General features: G+C 39.4%; 1 protein-coding gene across 4 annotated transcripts in view; it reads left to right on the top strand.

Moving 5' to 3' along the window:
- The window catches only part of LOC106947083 (neuroligin-3-like), a 70,606-nt gene that overhangs the window by 24,086 nt on the left and 28,559 nt on the right, over positions 1–17,961 (top strand). For 2 of the 4 annotated variants that reach the window (XM_015031872.1, XM_015031873.1), the window contains exons 2-3: positions 15,765–16,463; positions 17,472–17,531. In XM_015031872.1, the coding sequence (XP_014887358.1) occupies positions 15,992–16,463; positions 17,472–17,531 (532 nt within the window). In that variant the 5' untranslated portion in view covers positions 15,765–15,991. The remainder of the gene's footprint in view (positions 1–15,764; positions 16,464–17,471; positions 17,532–17,961) is intronic. The other 2 variants (XM_015031874.1, XM_015031875.1) reach the window with 1 other exon arrangement.

Genomic DNA, 17,961 nt, shown 5'->3' with positions numbered 1-17,961 from the left:
AACACCTTGATGGTACTGAAAGTAGGTAATTTCTTCAGCAACACAGATGTTGGTGCTGTTAAAAAGGCTACATGCACCACGTTGGTCGGAGTTTCTAAGCGAACAGGCGCAGGTCAGGGTCAAATACAGCTGAAGCTTGTCCAATTTGATTTATTGGCGAATCTCTGAGGAGTTGTTGTCGGACTCGCAATAATATTAGGAGGGAAAGTTGGAAAGAGGGACATGGGAAATGATTGGGAAATGCTGCTGCAAATGTTTGGAAGTGCAGATGTGCAGCCTAAACTATGAGAGCCTATCTTCAGTGTTTGCTCTAGGCTTCTTTGATGCAAAGCAGGCACAGAATAGGAGAAGAGATTTGATGGTGCTGTGCAGTGTGTGTGTGTTAGTGTGTGTGTGTGTGTGTGTGTGTGTGTGTCTGTGTGTGTGTGTGTGTGCGTGTTGTGTGCAGTTTTCGCGTAAGCACAGACAACTTGAGGCCACATTTGCCCGCAGCACTTGGACGTGGCCTACTTCTAAGTGTGCAGTCATTAATGTGCTCCGCTTTAAGTACACAAATGGGATTTTAATTCATACCCAGAATTTTGTATGCAGACCATCTGTTTGGTGTCTTTTCGTTCATTAAATGCAGAGCTGCGTTGAATATACAAATATGATGTGCATGAAAAACTGTGCTGATTTCAGGAAGCTTTATCGCCCCAAAAGAGAGGAAATGTGGAACGACGTTTGGTATCCTTTGTGTCTTCTTGTGGGTGTTGTGCTTGAATGATGTCTTGTAGGAGACACCTTAAGTGCAATGTCTAGGGCTCAGGCGTCGGCAGTAATATCGGGTCAACCTCTCCTCTCCTCTGTGTGCAATGGCATGGCAATGGGGTATTAAAGCATTAGAACGCATAAATTACAGCCATATCGGTTAGGTCATTGTCAAGGAACTTAGATCGGCTTCTGTTATCTCTGTGGTATCAGTGAAAAGATTAAAAAGGAAAAAAAAATAAATAATTGAAGGTTGTACAAATTTTAATTGACGCTACATTTAGACCAATTTGAAAGAATAGCTCCAGTTGTATTTGGAGACAACATTTAACAGTTTTCAGCTGCCCTCCTTTTTGATCTGAAGGCCGCCGCGCTATCGCAGATCAAGGTATGGCTCGGTATCGCAGTAAATGGATAAGTGCACTTTTCAAAGACGGGTGTGGAGGTGGGTGATGGGGGGCAACCAGCACAATAAGAAGGGATGCATTACCTAATAGATCTGGCAGAAATACAGAGCTCAGGGTGGTCTGATAAAGCTGGGTTACAGTACTTTAATCAATCACGAAGAACACAAGCCAATTTAGGAAGAAGGCTGACATTCAGGATAGGCTTTCAGACAGGATTAGAAATAGTGAATGGAAAGTAAACATATCTGCCGGGCCGACCTGAAAGGACTTTTGTCGGAGGATGGTGTTTCCTCCTCTGTGTGTGATACTGATGCATGTCTCTGGCTCGCACCTCACCGCCAGCCAATCCTGCCCACCTTTCTGTGTTCGAGAGGTAACATTATGTCTTACCAGCTTATCTCCTTGGATTTTTTTCTTTTTCTCACTAAATGCAAATGCGTGCTTGTACAAAAAGACAGCAGTGTCTGCCTCGGTTGTTTACTCTCCCTCCAGGAAAAGGGCACTGTCATTTAAAATTTTCTTCTGGACCTCTTCCTCATCTGGGATTCTCGAGACTAACTAACGATATCCAGAATGTCAACGTGAACAACGTGAGAAAACAAGACGCAGGTAGAAAGGATGTGGCGTTTCTGAACCCAAAACAGTTCTCATCTAAAACTAAACCAGTCTTTGGTAAAACAATTAGGTAAAACAATGATATCCGTCTTGTATAAAAATTGATAAAGCTTTTGAAACCATCAATTTTGGTGTTTTCCCAAACTGAGTTTGAAAGACTCTCTGCTCAGCATTGAATTAACCTGACCTTCTCAGTCTTTAAATTGTTTCAGTATTTTTTACTTGAGATAATCACCTTCAATAAAAACAATATCAGTTGTTAGCGCCACTGCTTCTTGTTTCTACGTCTCTACAGTATTAAACACATCCAGCGCTGACTGTCGAGCTTAAAGCAATAACCCCGAAAACAATAGTTTACAATAGTGACTAAGACACAACTAGTATTTTGCTAAACACACCTTTGCACGATGCAGTAATTTATAATTTCACCTCTAACGTAACAGAAGCCAATTTCTTACATTTAAAATAGAAAAGCAACAATTATTACAGCAACTATAAGAGTAATATTCATATTTTATGACTATATATAGTTTTTTTTTTCTTTTTTAGAAGTAATTAATATGTGGTAGACACTTTCCCAGCTAAAATTTTTCCAATAACATTGTTTTTCTCACGTCTTTTGTAAAAAACATGAAGCCGTAAAACACCAGCTTTCAAGATTATTGGACGGGACGTTTACTCTTTATAGAGTTTGAAAATAAGCTAATTTTAGCTTGATCTGCTGTCGACTGCATGACAAACTCTCAGCTTGCCAACTTTCATTTTGGATCTGTTTAGGACTGAGGGCAGGCGCTGCTTTCAGTTTTTTTTCTTTTTCTGTTTTAAAGAAAGTGACATGAAAGCGTTTTTTTAGGGGAAGTGTAATTTGTAATCGCCTGCTTTCAGCGAGCTGACCAACAGTGAGCTCGCTGAGAGAGAGAGAGAGAGAGGGAGAGAGAGAGAGTCATTATTCTTCCCTAACAAATATTTTTGTGATCTTTAGTCACAAATTTGCGACACCCTGAAATCAAAAACCCATAGTGCCTATAGTTTCCCTCTGGGAAAGTTTAAGACTTTATTCTCCAAAGCTCATTTGTTGGCTCACAACATTCAAACGCCGTCCTTACTTCTAACTCCAAGGACGCAACCTTTGAACGATCAATAGACACAGCAGTCATTATTGTGATAAGGCCATTGTTGAACGATGGTTATTGCTATCACTCAGTAATCCTCCTATCTCCTGTAAATCCACCCACCTCTGAAGGAATCTAACATGGGATGAATTATGATTGAAAGACCTGAATTGTTTTTGCATGTCCAAACAGAGATGACATGTTATTGGTCTGAGGTGACAGCTTATAGGATTTCTGTCAACAGTTTACTGAATTTAATTCAAAAGTCCTCGGGATTCACCTTCTAAGTATCAAACGTCTTTATTTGACCTTTGCTAGATCCGAAATCTACCCTCAGAAAATCAGCATCTTCTTCTGAAATGTCAAAGATTATATTTTAAACAGTCCTTCTGCATAATAAAGTGCGATCCAATCCTTGCCCACCCCTTATTATTGGCTGACGTAGGCCGTGCAGCTCAGTGTGCATGCGTTTGGTCTTTGTTTACGCTGGAGATGAAGGTCAGCCCCTCATTAGAGCTGCAGCATCTTTTTTGATGTTGTGATATACATAGTAATCAAGTGCGGCTCACATTGGTAGTTACTGTTGACCTTTAGTTAAAAGCACATCAAAGTCTGGTTCTTTCAAAACTTAATTATCCAATAAAACTACTGGCTTCATGTACAGTGGACAGACCTCATTTAATCGTCTTTCATTAGGCTACAGTAACCCTGCATGTACCCCATGTGTGCAGCAGAGCACACGTCGCCATGTTCACGAGTCCATTACGCTTTTATGAACACTGCTCAAACGTGCACATTTTTATGTTTTCGCAAAGTAGATTCCCCCGGATTTTGCTGTCTGACGTGCACTGGCTTCCGGTTTAGGATTTAAAGATTCTGCTTGCGGCACAGCGGTGCACATTGGCACCTCTAACTTTTCTGCAACTACCGGGGATTTGCATGTCAATGACATAATTTTACTACTCCGCTCCTGGCATTTGTGAAAGCTGTGCAAGAAAGCCAAGTAATCAAGATCTGTGAACAGAAACCTTAGATGGATTTACTGTACGTTGCTGCATTTATAAATATCCAATTTTTCCTCAAACATCATCCAAGATCATGAATCACAATCAAGGACTCAGATGTATGATTTAGCACTGTTTTAAAATAGTACAAGTAATATTTCAGTGGATCTCTCAAGGGAGAAATTGATGGCATTGCCAAAAGTCCTGCGTGTGACATAGTTGCAACCATGCTGTATAATGACTTGCTGCAATACATTCAGATCTGAGCCATTCATTTAATTTATGTTCCTTCAGCAAGTCCAGATCCTAAAAGCATATTTTACCTGAATGAGGAATATCTTGCAGCTTGCACATTACTGCTGCAAACGTTGAGGCGCGTTATTAGCTCATTAAATCCACAGGCAGCATCTGGGTCACATCTCTGCTTTGTGTGAATAAGATTAGGAGAGGCTTTTCATACTGAATGATGAAGCTGAAGTTTCAGATTTAACAAAAAAGCACCATCTTCCTTGCTTTAAATTAGTTTCTTATTTACTGTATTAGGCCACTTACAGACTCATCTCATCTGGGCTTGCAGCTAAAGGTGTTTGCGTGCACCTTTGAGCGCATACACAAATCTTTTAGCACATAACTAGCTCTTGCAGACCTTTTAAAGGTCTATCGTAGAGTAGCATTTATTTATTTTTTTTCCAAAGAACAAATATCCACGAAAGAGAATAAAAAGTTGCGTTTATCGAATAAAAATGTTTATTTTTGGTGAGTTTAATAAGTAGAAAAAGATAAGTGACAAATCAGCACCAGTCAAAAAAAAACTTTAAATCTGGAAAATTGATTTTTTTTTTTTTTTTTTTTTACATCTGTTCCTGGTTAATCCTTGTTTTTTGATGGCTTTGGCTATTTCTGATTTATTAATACTTATTATTTAATCAGCAACAACCAGTATTACAACCCCTGTACATTTTTGTTAATATAAACTTAAAAACAACGGGGGGAGGTCACATCTTTTGAAACATTATAAAAAAATTTTTTAAAAAGTGACATTTCATTACTTGACCTAAAAATCACTAACCAGAGGCAACAAAGGGATTGATGATCCATTTTGATACCTGGAAGATTATTTGGCGCATATGTGTTTATTTCTTTTCTATTTGGTAGCAAATTTTGTTTTTAAATTTTAAGTTTTGTTTTATACAGTTAATTGAAATGCAGTTGAATGACAGTGTTGATTATTATTTATCAATGCTGTTTTTCTTTTTTTTTTTGAGCTGGTGCACAGCTAAACGACGACGAGCTTTTCAAAGGGCTGGCGCAGAGAGAGGACCTCGTTTCCATTTTCTTCAGTGGAGAATCGTGTCTAGTTGGGGCAGGAGTTTGTTTTCTGCATCTCCGCCAGGAAATGTCAGCCAGGCTATAGATTCACTTCTCCACTACACTGTAAATTACGCTCATTATTCCACTATTATGCTACAATCTTTTTCAATCGCCTTAACATTAGAACCAGTAGGAAAACAATGTCAATATTGCTTGTGTAAGGGGACTTTATAATGTAATACCAGTGATCTTGGAGCCACGGTTGTGAGATCGACTCCCTGTTGTAATTACCAGACGGATTTCAATTAGCTCCTCAGTTCAACCTTGTATGTTCTTTAGGTGTTAATACTTGCTTTAGAAAAAACCCCCAAAATGTTTGATTCACTCTGATCAATGTTCAATGCACTGGATATGAGATTTCTTAAAGTCTGGTAGCTTAGCTGTTCAGTATAGGATTAAATCTCAAAATAACCCAAGTGATATTCTCAAAATCGGTCCAAATGGAGATGGGTTGACCGACTTGTCTTCACAGCATCATTTAGACAAGACGGGTGGGGGGACACTTGCTGTTTTACGTTTTCAGATGACGGTTCTCAAGCCTGATTCGCTTTATACAAGCAATGTTGTGCCGCCGCTGTTCGGATTCCTTGCACTTGCCTGAATTTTATTAGAGAAAGACCCCAGAAGACTGAAAAAGATCCATCCTCCATTCCACTGTAAGCCAGAAATTGATGTTTGTGCTGCGATGTTATACGTGCTGTCCTCATAGCCGAGCAGATGAGAAGAGCAGCTTGAAATATCACCTGAATTTTCTCTGCTATGCTTGCGTGGATCCTCCTCACTAAATCTAATAAAAAAAAATCGTCTCACTACAGATGTGGAAACATTATACAAACAATCAGAAGACACAACATTTGGATGAATCATAGCATACATAAATAAAATATGTATGATGCAGGTTGTATATAATGATGCAATTACCTGGATTTGCTCAATCTTAGGCGTGTTGTTGATCTATGATAAATCAGACTACATGCTGTGTTACATAAAAAAACACACATTTTAGCCCCAGAAGTCACATCTACTACATCCTTTTTTTTTTTTTTTTTGCAAATGCAGTGGAACCACTAAATTCAAATGTAATTTATTTATTTGAACAAACAGTTTGGATGTTGTAATAGTTTGATTTTAATCACAATTTCCCCCATAAAAATGAATGAATAGTAAAAATAAACAAATACCAACCAAATTGATTTAAAAAACGGAATTGAATTGAAAACCTTTCTAACCACAGTCAAAACATGCTCAATACTCAAGTACTTTTTTAATTTTTTTGCACAGTAGAATCAATAACACTTCATAGTGAAATTGCTGAAAGAATTTTACGGTGAAATGGTGATTATAAAAAAAAAAAAAAATGAAATTTCTTCTGGGACATCCATCTGTTTGGAAAGACAACATTATGGTTTTAGCTGGGCCCGTCACCAGCACAACCACCATTAATTTCACAATTGCAGGCATAACATCCCAAACGACTTGAAAACAAGAAAATCGCTTTGCAGTTATGAAGTCGGTTTATTGAAACTGTAATGTTAGAAAATGTCCCCTAATATTGTAATTGTGAAGAGATACGCTCATTGAGACAGCTTTGATTGGACAAGGTTGTGCATAGATGCATCTGACTTTTTCTTTTTTTCAGCAAATTCAAATTCAAATTCAAAAATACTTTATTCACCCCAAAGGGGAATGAAATAAAACTGCAACTGCTTTTGTGTACCAGGTGCAGGAGAGACATGCAAAACTATCCAGGGTCAGGATTGCACAAACAGAAGCAGGTTTGTGCAATTGGAACAAAAATGTTGTTAATTGTAAATTTTGATTTAAAGGGAATGTAAGACGGAAAATCCACTTTTATAGCCTTTTATACATTTTTTGTGTACTTTGAGTGTCTAGGAGTGCACAAAAAGGTTATTCTCTCATGGCGCTACGTAGATACCTTCATATTTTCAGTCTGTTCATTTTTCTCTATTGCCTTTTTGTTTATTACGTCACTGCATTTGCTGTGGAACTGGTAAACAAGGTCATGACTAATCAGTTTTATGAATCCACCATTTGTTTTCCTCGTAGTGACTTTGTTGTCCAACCTCAGTTATGTCGAAGTTGCAAGCAGACAAGTCAAAATGTTCGGCTCTCACTTGTACTAATGCACGCGATTCCTTACATCATCCCCCTGCATCAGAGCCTCTTTGAGGTGTCTGGTTAAATTTTATTTTTCTCAGTAATGTACCAGTGGAGAAAGTCCCTTCTGTGAGTTTTCTTGTCCATTTGGTCAGGAGTCACATTCATGGCATCCTTCATCCAGCGGTTAAGGACTGAGATGGAGATGACTTATCAGCATGCAAAGCAGCAGCACAGTCAATACTCACCAAATCCGATATGCTTGTACAAAAAAAAAAATACATCAGAAACGTTCCAGCGATTCGCCGTCAGATGCTGCTACTTCTTTGTCCTTGAATTTTATGCCAAATCTCTTAAGTAATAATGACTGCACAGGCCCTGTGTCTGATGAAAAAAGCAAATGAAAGGACAAGGAGGCCCTCATTTTTCACTGTTGTAGTGGCACTCATTCCCAGCAGGAGCTTTTATGAGGCTGCAGTTTGGTTTGACATTTTTGTGAATGTTGGTTCTGAAACATGCCAATCACCTTGATTTAATGTGGCACGCTGTTGTTCATCAAGCTCAGGAGCTTATATAGAAGAGAGAGCCTTAAAGTGCGGTTTGTGTGTGCATTTATCACCGACGTCGCTGTATTCAAGCATATGTTTAAAGTACTTTTTTTTTTGAGCAATCAGTTTAGGAAAATGCTTGCCACATTTCTGAGTCACATGCAGATTGCAATTTTTGTCACAAGCTACACTTCATTCAAAATGGAAGCTGCGCCCCGATGTGGATTGGTGTCTTTGGAGAGCAGAACTGAGCATGATGACATCAGATTGGATTGTTGGCTTTCCTTTTTGACGTTTTAATTGTTTTGCCCCCATATTTGCCTCACAAAAATGTGAAAATATTTTAGCAATATTTTTGAAAAAGCTAAAAATCTGTTTGTTTTTTCATTTTAGCCGGACTAAAGGTTTGACAAATTACAAGCCATCTTCTGTAATATGTATCGAGTATAGAAAATTTAAGTCCTTTTAGTGACATTATTACTAAGTAGAGGCATAAAGATGCATGGGTTCACTGTAATGTTTCCTATAAAAGGAATAACATGTCTGTCTTTATTCTTCAAGGAAGCATTTAAACTTAGTACAGGATAGAGGGATGTTAACAAATAATCGATTTACAATTAATTGTCAATCAATGGTTAAAAAATTATTTCACCTAAACAGACCTTCCCTCAGTGTCCATTAGAGGGCGCTGCTGGTCTTATTTAAGCAAAGCCAGTTGTAAAAGAAATAATCATGGCGAGGCAACCCAGAACAGGAAAATGATATGGTCCGGTGTGGGAAGCAAAATGTATTTTGTGCGTTATTGAAATATAAATACTCGACAGGCGCCTAAAATGTAGTTCATGCAGCCGTGTTGTATTTCAAAGCAGAATCAACTTCTAAAACAAAAACTACTGAGGTGCTACAGAAGCGAGGGTGTGATAACAGGAAAGCAGAAAAATCGTAACTTGATTGAGAAAGCAATGGTGAGTGCTTTTGTGAGTTGATGTATCCAAGTGTTGACATGAACAACCATAACCATCTGCGTAGACGGGCGGCAACAAGCAAGGTAGCTGAACCGAGTGTCCATCTCGCCACTGACAGACTGAATGTTAGACCTAAATGTTATCTTGTCTTTAAATGATAGCTTTACATCTCTGTTCATGGGGAATTAAGGATTCGGGGTGTTTTCTATTCGTCAACTTAATAGGTTTCTGTTTTGTTATATTTTATAAATATATGTAACTTTAATTTGTGAGAAAATCATGCTGATAGAAAAAAAATAAAGAAAATGGCCACTTATCAGTTAAATTAAGATCATTCAACTTTAAATTAATTCATTAATCAATAACTTGTATCCCCAATAAACAAATATTTTTTCTGTTTTAATTGATGAATGTGGAACATTTGCTTCTCCTGGTGCGTTTTACACTGTCCTGCCTTAGCATTGCAGGCATAACAAATGAAGAAACTGGATAACTACATAAGCCAGGGCATTTCTGCTTCACACAAAGGATCTCTGGAGATGGTACCCTAATTGCATGACTGACTTTATTAAATCAGGGTTACCCTGGCATCAAAGTAGACAGGTTTCATATTGAAATATCATCCTTTGTTTATATGACCTTCAGCCTTCTGGATTATGTATTTTAATATGTGCATGAGGTGAGAATAAGCAGCCAATTTCTTTTAAAACATCTTTTTTATATTTGGTCTCTCATAATCATGGTCAGTATTAAATGACTTTGGGTTGTAAAACCTGACTTACCTCCAACATCTTATTTTCTCATTTCTTTAAGCTAATGTCATTAAGTACACAACACAACACAACTAAAGAGGTGTTTTCTTTCTTACTTCAAAATAAGAGTCTTAAGCAAAGACACAATATTTAAAAGCATAAAGATTGTACTTTTGTTGCCATTAAATGTTGATGGCAACTAGTTAGCAAGTTGCAAAACAGACAAAAAGGAAACACTGTGGCACGTTAAAATCACAAAATTTCTGCACCCCTAGTGACAAGCTAATGTAAAGATTTTCTTTTTCAGGGTGTCCGTCATACTTTCTGTCTGTAATTGCATATTCTGCCCGGCTAACAACGTAACAGCAACTGATTCCGTTGTAATCAGTGATTACACCTTTTCAGGTCAGGGTAGCTTGCTTCGTTTGAAGTTCGATGTTGCGGAGCACTAATGCGGCTTTGCGAATGTCTTTGTTCCGGAGTAGTTACTATAATAACAGTGTGGAGAGTCAGATGCTCCATCTAGTCAGAAACCCTTATTTGTTCCTTTTTTTTTATCAAAGTCCATTCAGCCTCTCTCTAAGGGATGTCGAGGCGTAGGAGTACATTTGGCAGTGTGCTCAGACTTTTTATTGCAATGCACAGTTCTCTCTGCTGTAGGAGAATAAAGACTCGACGCAACAGTATGTGTGCAAAGAAGAATGAACTCTGTGCATTTTCCTCTGCATATGGGATCAGTTGGGGGACATCAGAAAGTGTTGTGCCGGTGGGGCCATTTTGAATAATGATGAATAGGAATTGGACTAGCAGAATTCAACATGTCCCATTAATCAGGTACTGAAGAATTGGGGAGGAGGGTCTTTAATGGCATGTACTTGTTGGAGTGCCATCTTGCATTAAGGGCTAATAACCTGATTTAGAGTCAGCACAGCGCCCGCCTCTGCTGCCCTCTCCCAGCCAGCTCCCTCCCCAGCCCCCGCCCTCCTACTTCCATCACCCCAGTTGTATTTATTATGGGCTGCAAGGCCACGGTGATGAGACGATCAATACATCTGGGATGATGAGGGAGAGCTCATGCAGTCTCTCCCTTTCACCGTTTCGTCCCTTGGCAGTGCTTCAGCAGGTAGGGAGATCAAAGCGGAGAGGACCTCTGAGATGCTGCTTGTGAAGAGACTGATGAAGTCCTCTGTGCCGCACGTCCTCCAAGCACACACACACGCACACACTTCATCACAATGTCCTGCGTCCTTGCTCTGTCCTGATTAGAAAGTTTGACCCGATGTAGTTTGTGTGAGTCAAATTAGTGTTATCACGCACATGCTGCTGATGTGTGGAAATCCAAACATGAAAAAATGCCTCATGTGAAGTTGGAACGGACCATGAAATGCATGCATATATGTATGCTTATGGATTTTTAGCAGTACGCTTTTGAAGGCCTTGGGTTGATATGCGGTATTTGCTGCTTAGGGGGATCAATATGGGGTGCTTTTACCAGCTGAACCCATAACAGATAACGTGTGACTGACCTTAATTCAAATTGAAGCAGAGCAAATGTCACTATAAAGTGTTTACTCTTTCTTACTGGGTTCCTTGCAAGTTAACTAGAGAGGAGAGAAGAAGAGTCACAGACTAAGGCTGGATGCTGGATTGTATTCAACCCCTTGATCTCAGCATGTTGTTTCTAAGTTATAAAGCCTCTTTAGGAAGCTGGACGCTTGAAGGCAGAAGAATAAGGATTGTGCCTGCTGACAGAATAAAACAACATTCTGGGATAATAATTGTAATGCCACCAAACCTGGAAATTGCAAAAAGATAACATTCTCAAATTTAATACATACTTTATCATCTCATTACCACGAGAGATGCTGTAAAATACCGTCATGTTTGTAGCAGAAACCTATTTTGAGTCAAAGCTGGCGGGTGTTTGAAATTGTTCATAGTTTTATCCATTTGGCGTTAATCTTAGATGCAGAAGAGTAACCACAGAGCACGATGATGACATCGCCAGGTTTCACGGGATCTATCTTCCGGCAATGCTCAGTTCAAAACATACATGTTGAACCTACTTTTTAGTCTAGATATATGCAGCACACAGCATTGGTGCTATCAGCTTTTTGGTAGCTCACTTAACTTCTTTCCACCTTATATATTTTATAAGCTATAACAAGTGGAGCATCATAATGAAAGTCCCGATGCTACTCATATATATATATATGAGTAGCATATATATATATATATATATATATATATATATATATATATATATATATATATATATATATATATAAAGATATATAATGTCACATACTGTGTGTTTATGAGATAACTGGTAATATTTCAGCTCTTAAAGGAGCTCACTGTTTTTCAGTTGAATGTATGAACCGTTTTTAAGAGGAATTGGGTCAGGTTTGGGGGTACAGAAAACCCTCTGCCAACAAGATGCACTCTTATGTTTTTCTTGCTAGTTTTACTGCATGTACGTGAGAAATATGAATCAGAACAGCTTTATTAGTTTTAGAGTTTTGTTTCCTCAGGCAATCTAAAACATGTGGTTGGGTTCGAGATTTAAAGGAGCTGCCTGGAGTTGGGAAACTATCATCACTGTGATTTAAATACAATGTTAATATTTCTTACTTCTTTAAATACATGAAACGGACAGATGGACGGATATTCAGAAGACGCTGATAAGTTAAAAAAATAAAAAATACCACCCTTATATTGGATTGAGAACAGAAAAGAAATAAATGTTCTACAAGCTTGAAGTTTGTTCCGCATTACTTATAATTTTAAAATTTAACATATATTTAATTATTTTAGCTGCGTTTCTAAAAGCTTGGAGAGCAGTGTGTTTACCACTGCGTTGCATCACCTCTTCTTTTTGACAAATGTGGAACAGAGAGACGTCTTACAGATTCATAACAAAAATATTTTTGCAGTCTTCGTGCATACAGAAATTTTTACGCTTCACACGCTTCAGAGTCTTTTTATCTAAATTTTCCTTTCATATAGAGTCTTAGCACTTTCCGTCGATAAAAAGTCGGGGCTGTTGGCTGATATTCACACTGTTTTGATCGTACTTTTTTAATTGTTGCATAATCTGCTTTGATAGTGTATTTTTAAAAGAAGCAGTGGGATTTTGTGACAGGGAATGTAATCTAGATGACGGGGATCAAACCAGCTTAACATAAAAGGTTCAGAAGAATCGGCAAAAACCATAGAAGGTAGACCACAGAAATCTGTTCTGGATGCCCCAAAACAATGTTTGTTTGTTTTCACATATGACAATTTTAAGAATTAGGTCTACTTGTACTCTAAGAAAAGCATCTTTCTCAGCATTACAGTCTTTAGCAAATAGAGAACGATTTGCTAATCCAAACTGACTGCAGGAATGGTTCAGTTTTCAATCTGAAAAGAAAGAAAGGTTACATGTGTATTCACACGGTGTAAATATCTGGTTTTAACAGGATAAATACAAATGTACTGTAAGATTATTTTTTTCTAAACCTTTCTATTTCTATATAGACCGTTTTTTTTTTTTCTCCAATAACACACTTTAACACAAGAGGGACAAAATGGCCACACGTGGTGGGTAACGATTCACTAATGAGCAATTTCAATTTCACTTGGAGTGCTTTGAAAGACTTGTTTTCTTTTTTACCTAAATGCGTTGTTTTGATTTAAATTGGCAGGTACGAACAATTTAGTTGCAAAATACATCAAGTCACAGTTGGTATCCCAGTAACAGTGTGTGTCAAATTGCAATCGCAAAGGAATGGATTTAAATAATATATGTGTGCAAGTTAGACGCACTCAACCTGCCCTTCATTACGGAGGATCTAAATCTCGTGCAAAGCGGTGTGTACGCTGCGTAACTGAGAAAAAAAGGAAAGAAATAAGAAAATGTGGGTTAATCATATTCAATTTTGTCATTGCTATTTTAGCTGTACTATCACAGCTAAATATTTCCCAGATATTGTCCAACCCTGGTAAATAATTATTTAAAAAATATGAGTCTTTACTGTTTATGATGGTAATATTTACTGATAGACTGTTGCAGATGTTTGCTAGGTGCTATTTCGCTTCTTTTTTTTTTTCAAAGATCTTTTCATATTGAACGGCGTTCCCTACAAGTGCTGGGATTCTGCATTATTTCATATTCGAGTATTGTACAGACACATAAGCAGGAATTAAATGTTTCCGTTGCTTTAGTGCATAATCCTTTGAACACAAGGATACGACACTAAAGTCTACAAGTCTGTTTTTTGGCTCTGCGACAGGAATCCCACTGAGCCGGGGAGGCACTTTGTCAGTATGACTTCTCTAGCATTTTGAAGGCTTTGTCAGCCCTTTGCCCCCAGCAATTCATGCCTTGTAGTCCCCAGATTGGATATGGATGGCTTTTCATGTATTATAACATAGCAGGTGCTGGTTTTGTCGGCTTCTCTAAGCCGTATTGTCCACGGCAAATATTCCATTTGCAGAGGTTTCGGAGCAGGTGGAACCATCTACAGCACTAACAAAATATATGTATGTATTGTAAATAAAATGAGGGCTCTTTTATCTAAAGCTGAGAGAGTGTATGCCACCAGTAGGTAATCTGGCAACGCGCTGCTGCAGCGATAACAGCACCTTCAGGGACGTCAGGATTGCTTTTCTCTCACTGGTTGCGTGCCCTGCAACGGCTGTTGATACATTATAAATCATTTACACAGTCATTTTGGAATGCAATATCCCCTTCTAAATGCTGGCTTTTCTTCTCTGTGGTTTATTAGAGTGAACTCGGCAGTAGGCACGCAAGTCTGAGGGGGACCCTAAGCCATAGAAATTGAAAATTGATCAGCAAGTGTGGGAATCTGTTAGTCCTGGCACCACAGCTTGCACCACGGGACTGTTGATTAGCATTTACAGTACAACGCGTTCACCAAAGGTAGCCTTGCTGCCTGCAGCTAGATGCCCCATCCTGCGTTCTTCCCATAGCGTGATCACCTGTGAGAGCAAACCAGAGGGGTAAAATGTCATTTCCATTATCCTCTTTTGTACAAAAAATTAAAAGGAAAATGAAGAAATTATAGCCTCTGTGTCATTACACAGGACATTAAACTTTATGTTATTAGTCTTCAGTGATTGGTTCACACTTCAGGATTTAAGCACATACTGTCAGAGGGGCAGTATTATATAAAATCAACTCTTTTGAGCTTTACAACATATTTTGAAGTTATTCCCTCAACAAAAACGTGCAATGTTACTTTGAATCTTGCATGCGTGTTTCAGAAATCCTTTTATCTCCGACTATTCAGCTCGTCACCGAGTACGGCCTTAAGGACTAGGCTCCTCCTCAGACCTGCAGTTTCCAAGCTTGTGTATCACAGAGCAGCCCTTCGCGCTACTCTCCCGGTCAAGTCCTACAGACTAGCCAGCAGCAATTAGCAAACACCTGGTGGAACTGTGGATCTGCTGAGCTCATTATAGGAGCTACTTCTCAGTGAAACGCTGGTGAAAACATTTTTGAAGGGTCAATAGAGGAGCGCTGCTGTGATGACTTCCTGAAGACAGAGTTTCAGACGGAGCAGGAGCTTTTAAAGGCCCAATTTCAAGGCGTTGATGACTCAAATTTCTTTTGACCCCTATTGAGTAAAAAAGGGTTAATGCATGCTAAAACGTTTCAGATTTGTATTTTTTTTCCTTTTGTTTAACTAAAAAACATTCACAATTGCCATTATACTCATATGTTCTTCGTTTTGTGAATGTATCACATTAAACTCCAATTAAATGCATTGACGTTTGTTGTGGTGAGGTGGCAGATGATGGAAAAGTTCAAAGGGTATAACTATGCACAGCAATATAATTGGCTTGGTATAAAGTGAAGGATAATTACCTGCTGACAGTTAATGCCTTTCCCCATACCAGTTGTCTTATGAGCATCCTCAGGCCTCAGCCTGGCAGGTTGCACCACACTTAATTATATTATGGATTGATGATAGCACTAAGAGCCACGCCATGTTTGTGTGAACTGTTTAATACCATGACAGAAAAGGACTCCCAGAGTCAATAATAATGACTGGCTAAAAATGGTAGGTTGTCAGGGAACTTGCACTAATTTTCCTGTCCTCTTCCCTTTGCAGCGCCGGCTGGAAGATCTGACGAGCGCACTGGGAGGCGAGTGAGTGAGGACCTGCATATCTGCGGCTGTTTCTCATCATTTCTAAGCTGGTGGGCTTCTATATCACAGCTGATGACTGTCCCTCCGGAGGCTGGATTACAGGGGTTAGCGGCAAGCCTGAGTGTTTGCTGAAGGGCGTGCCCCGGCTTGTATGTTGGTCACCTACGCTCGCTCTCGCTCACAGGGATCATGTGGCTTTGTCCGAGGAGAAATCGTTTCCCCTTGCAGAACTGGCGCGGCGTCCACAGTTGCACCAATTTCAGCGTGTCCTTGTGGGTTTTAAGCTTCTGCTGGTGCTTCGCGGCCCTGCGAGGTCAGAACTACCACCCCACCGTGAACACGCAGTACGGGAAGCTCCGCGGGGTGAGGGTGCCCCTACCGAGTGAGATCCTGGGGCCCGTCGACCAGTACCTGGGGGTCCCCTACGCGGCTCCGCCCGTGGGAGAGAAGCGCTTCATGCCCCCAGAGCCGCCTTCTTCCTGGTCGGGGATCAAAAACGCCACCCACTTCGCCCCCGTCTGCCCCCAGAATATTCACAATGCAGTGCCAGAGATCATGATGCCAATATGGTTCACCTTTAACCTGGATATAGTTACCACGTACATACAGGATCAGCACGAAGACTGTCTTTACCTAAACATCTATGTTCCAACGGAGGATGGTGAGTGTGTCGAGTATGAAATCCAAAACTGTCCTCCTCTTTTCTCCTGTCTCTGCTTCCCACTCCTCCTGTCCTATCTCAGAAACTCTGTGTCACCTTTTTGTTCCTTTTCGAGCAGAGCATGACCTGTTGTCTGGCGCATGCTGTGTACGTGTTCATTAGCTCAGCCTTCCATCTTGATTAGATCTTCCTCTTAGTCTTTTCATCAACTCTCCCCTTCCATGCCAATGTTAGAAGTTCCTCTTTTGACAACTAAATGACTCCTCAATATGACTAAACATGAAAGAAAAGCAAATTTAATCCAAGAGACGGATTGGAAATACTCGATGCACCTTTTCTTTGCCCTCACTGTCTTGACTTGTTCTGGGGATATGACCTATATAGTAGCCTGCCTCATAAGTGAATGATCTTCTGTAGGGTTGGTGAAATATTCTGTCTGGTACATGAGAAGCCTGTGGCATCAGCCTGATCTATGTAAGACCCTTTACTCTCCTTCCTTTGTCCAGTTTGCTTCCTATTAAGCAGAAAAAGTAGAATATTAGGATGCACAAAAAGCATTTTTATTTTTATCATTATTATTTGTGGATATTGACTCCTTAAACGGTATTCACTACTCACCACTTAAAGGAGAGCCATACAGAAAAATTTCACATAAATCTAATGGGCAATGCCAAAAACGGCAGAAAAGTTTCGGAAAGTTTAACCAGCCTGTCCTCTGTGTGGCTGTAATGGGTCTTAAATAGAAGTGCATGTGAATATGGGCTTCTTTTGTCCCAAGGTGCAGCAAATTCATTCCACCATTTCAGAATATTTCTGCAGCAACACCCCAGTTACTTTTTTTTTTTTTTTCAACAGGACCTCTGTTGTTCTTGTCGTTGATATAAAAGTCTAGTGAGGGTGGGAGGAGGGGGAAAAAAAAGGGAGAATACGAGTCTCAGCTGTTGCATGTCACCTGGGTTCTGTTCCAGAGCGCTCTGTTATTTTGTAGTTTTTCCATTCATTTTACAGTCAAAAGAATATCCAAGGAATGTGCGAGGAAACCCAACAAGAAAATATGTAGAAAAGGAGGTATGTAAAAACAACAAAAAAAAGAAAGCAACATGGAACGAAAGGGAAGGAAATGAAAGAGTGAAGAGAGTGATTCATGCTTCCTATCACCATCTACCAACTCCAAAATCAAAGTGCTAATTGGGAAAAATGTGGGCCTTGTGACTCAAATCAACCTTGACATAAGTGTGAGGGTTGAGTAAGTGCTTGATTCCAGTTTGTGTATGTCAGTGTGCGTAAGTTGTGTTTGTCTTTTGTCTCGATGTGTGAATGTGAGCCAAGAGTTGAGAAATATGGTCCCTAAATAAACACTGGGTTGAGAATGTGTACATTTTAATTTGTGACGTTTTGGGAAGTTTATTTTGAAAATGTAACTTTTTATGAAGTGGGGTACTGTGAAGTAGCTACCGGCTATTATAGCTTTACCTGAAGTGGAAGTTCAATGCAGGGG

The sequence above is a fragment of the Poecilia latipinna genome, unplaced genomic scaffold (assembly GCF_001443285.1).
Source record: "Poecilia latipinna isolate Pla-1442-1.1 unplaced genomic scaffold, P_latipinna-1.0 Scaffold222, whole genome shotgun sequence".
In the NCBI taxonomy this organism is placed as follows: domain Eukaryota; kingdom Metazoa; phylum Chordata; class Actinopteri; order Cyprinodontiformes; family Poeciliidae; genus Poecilia; species Poecilia latipinna.
The sequence above is the reverse complement of the archived record's forward strand: the minus strand, read 5'-3'. Positions and strand labels throughout refer to the sequence as shown.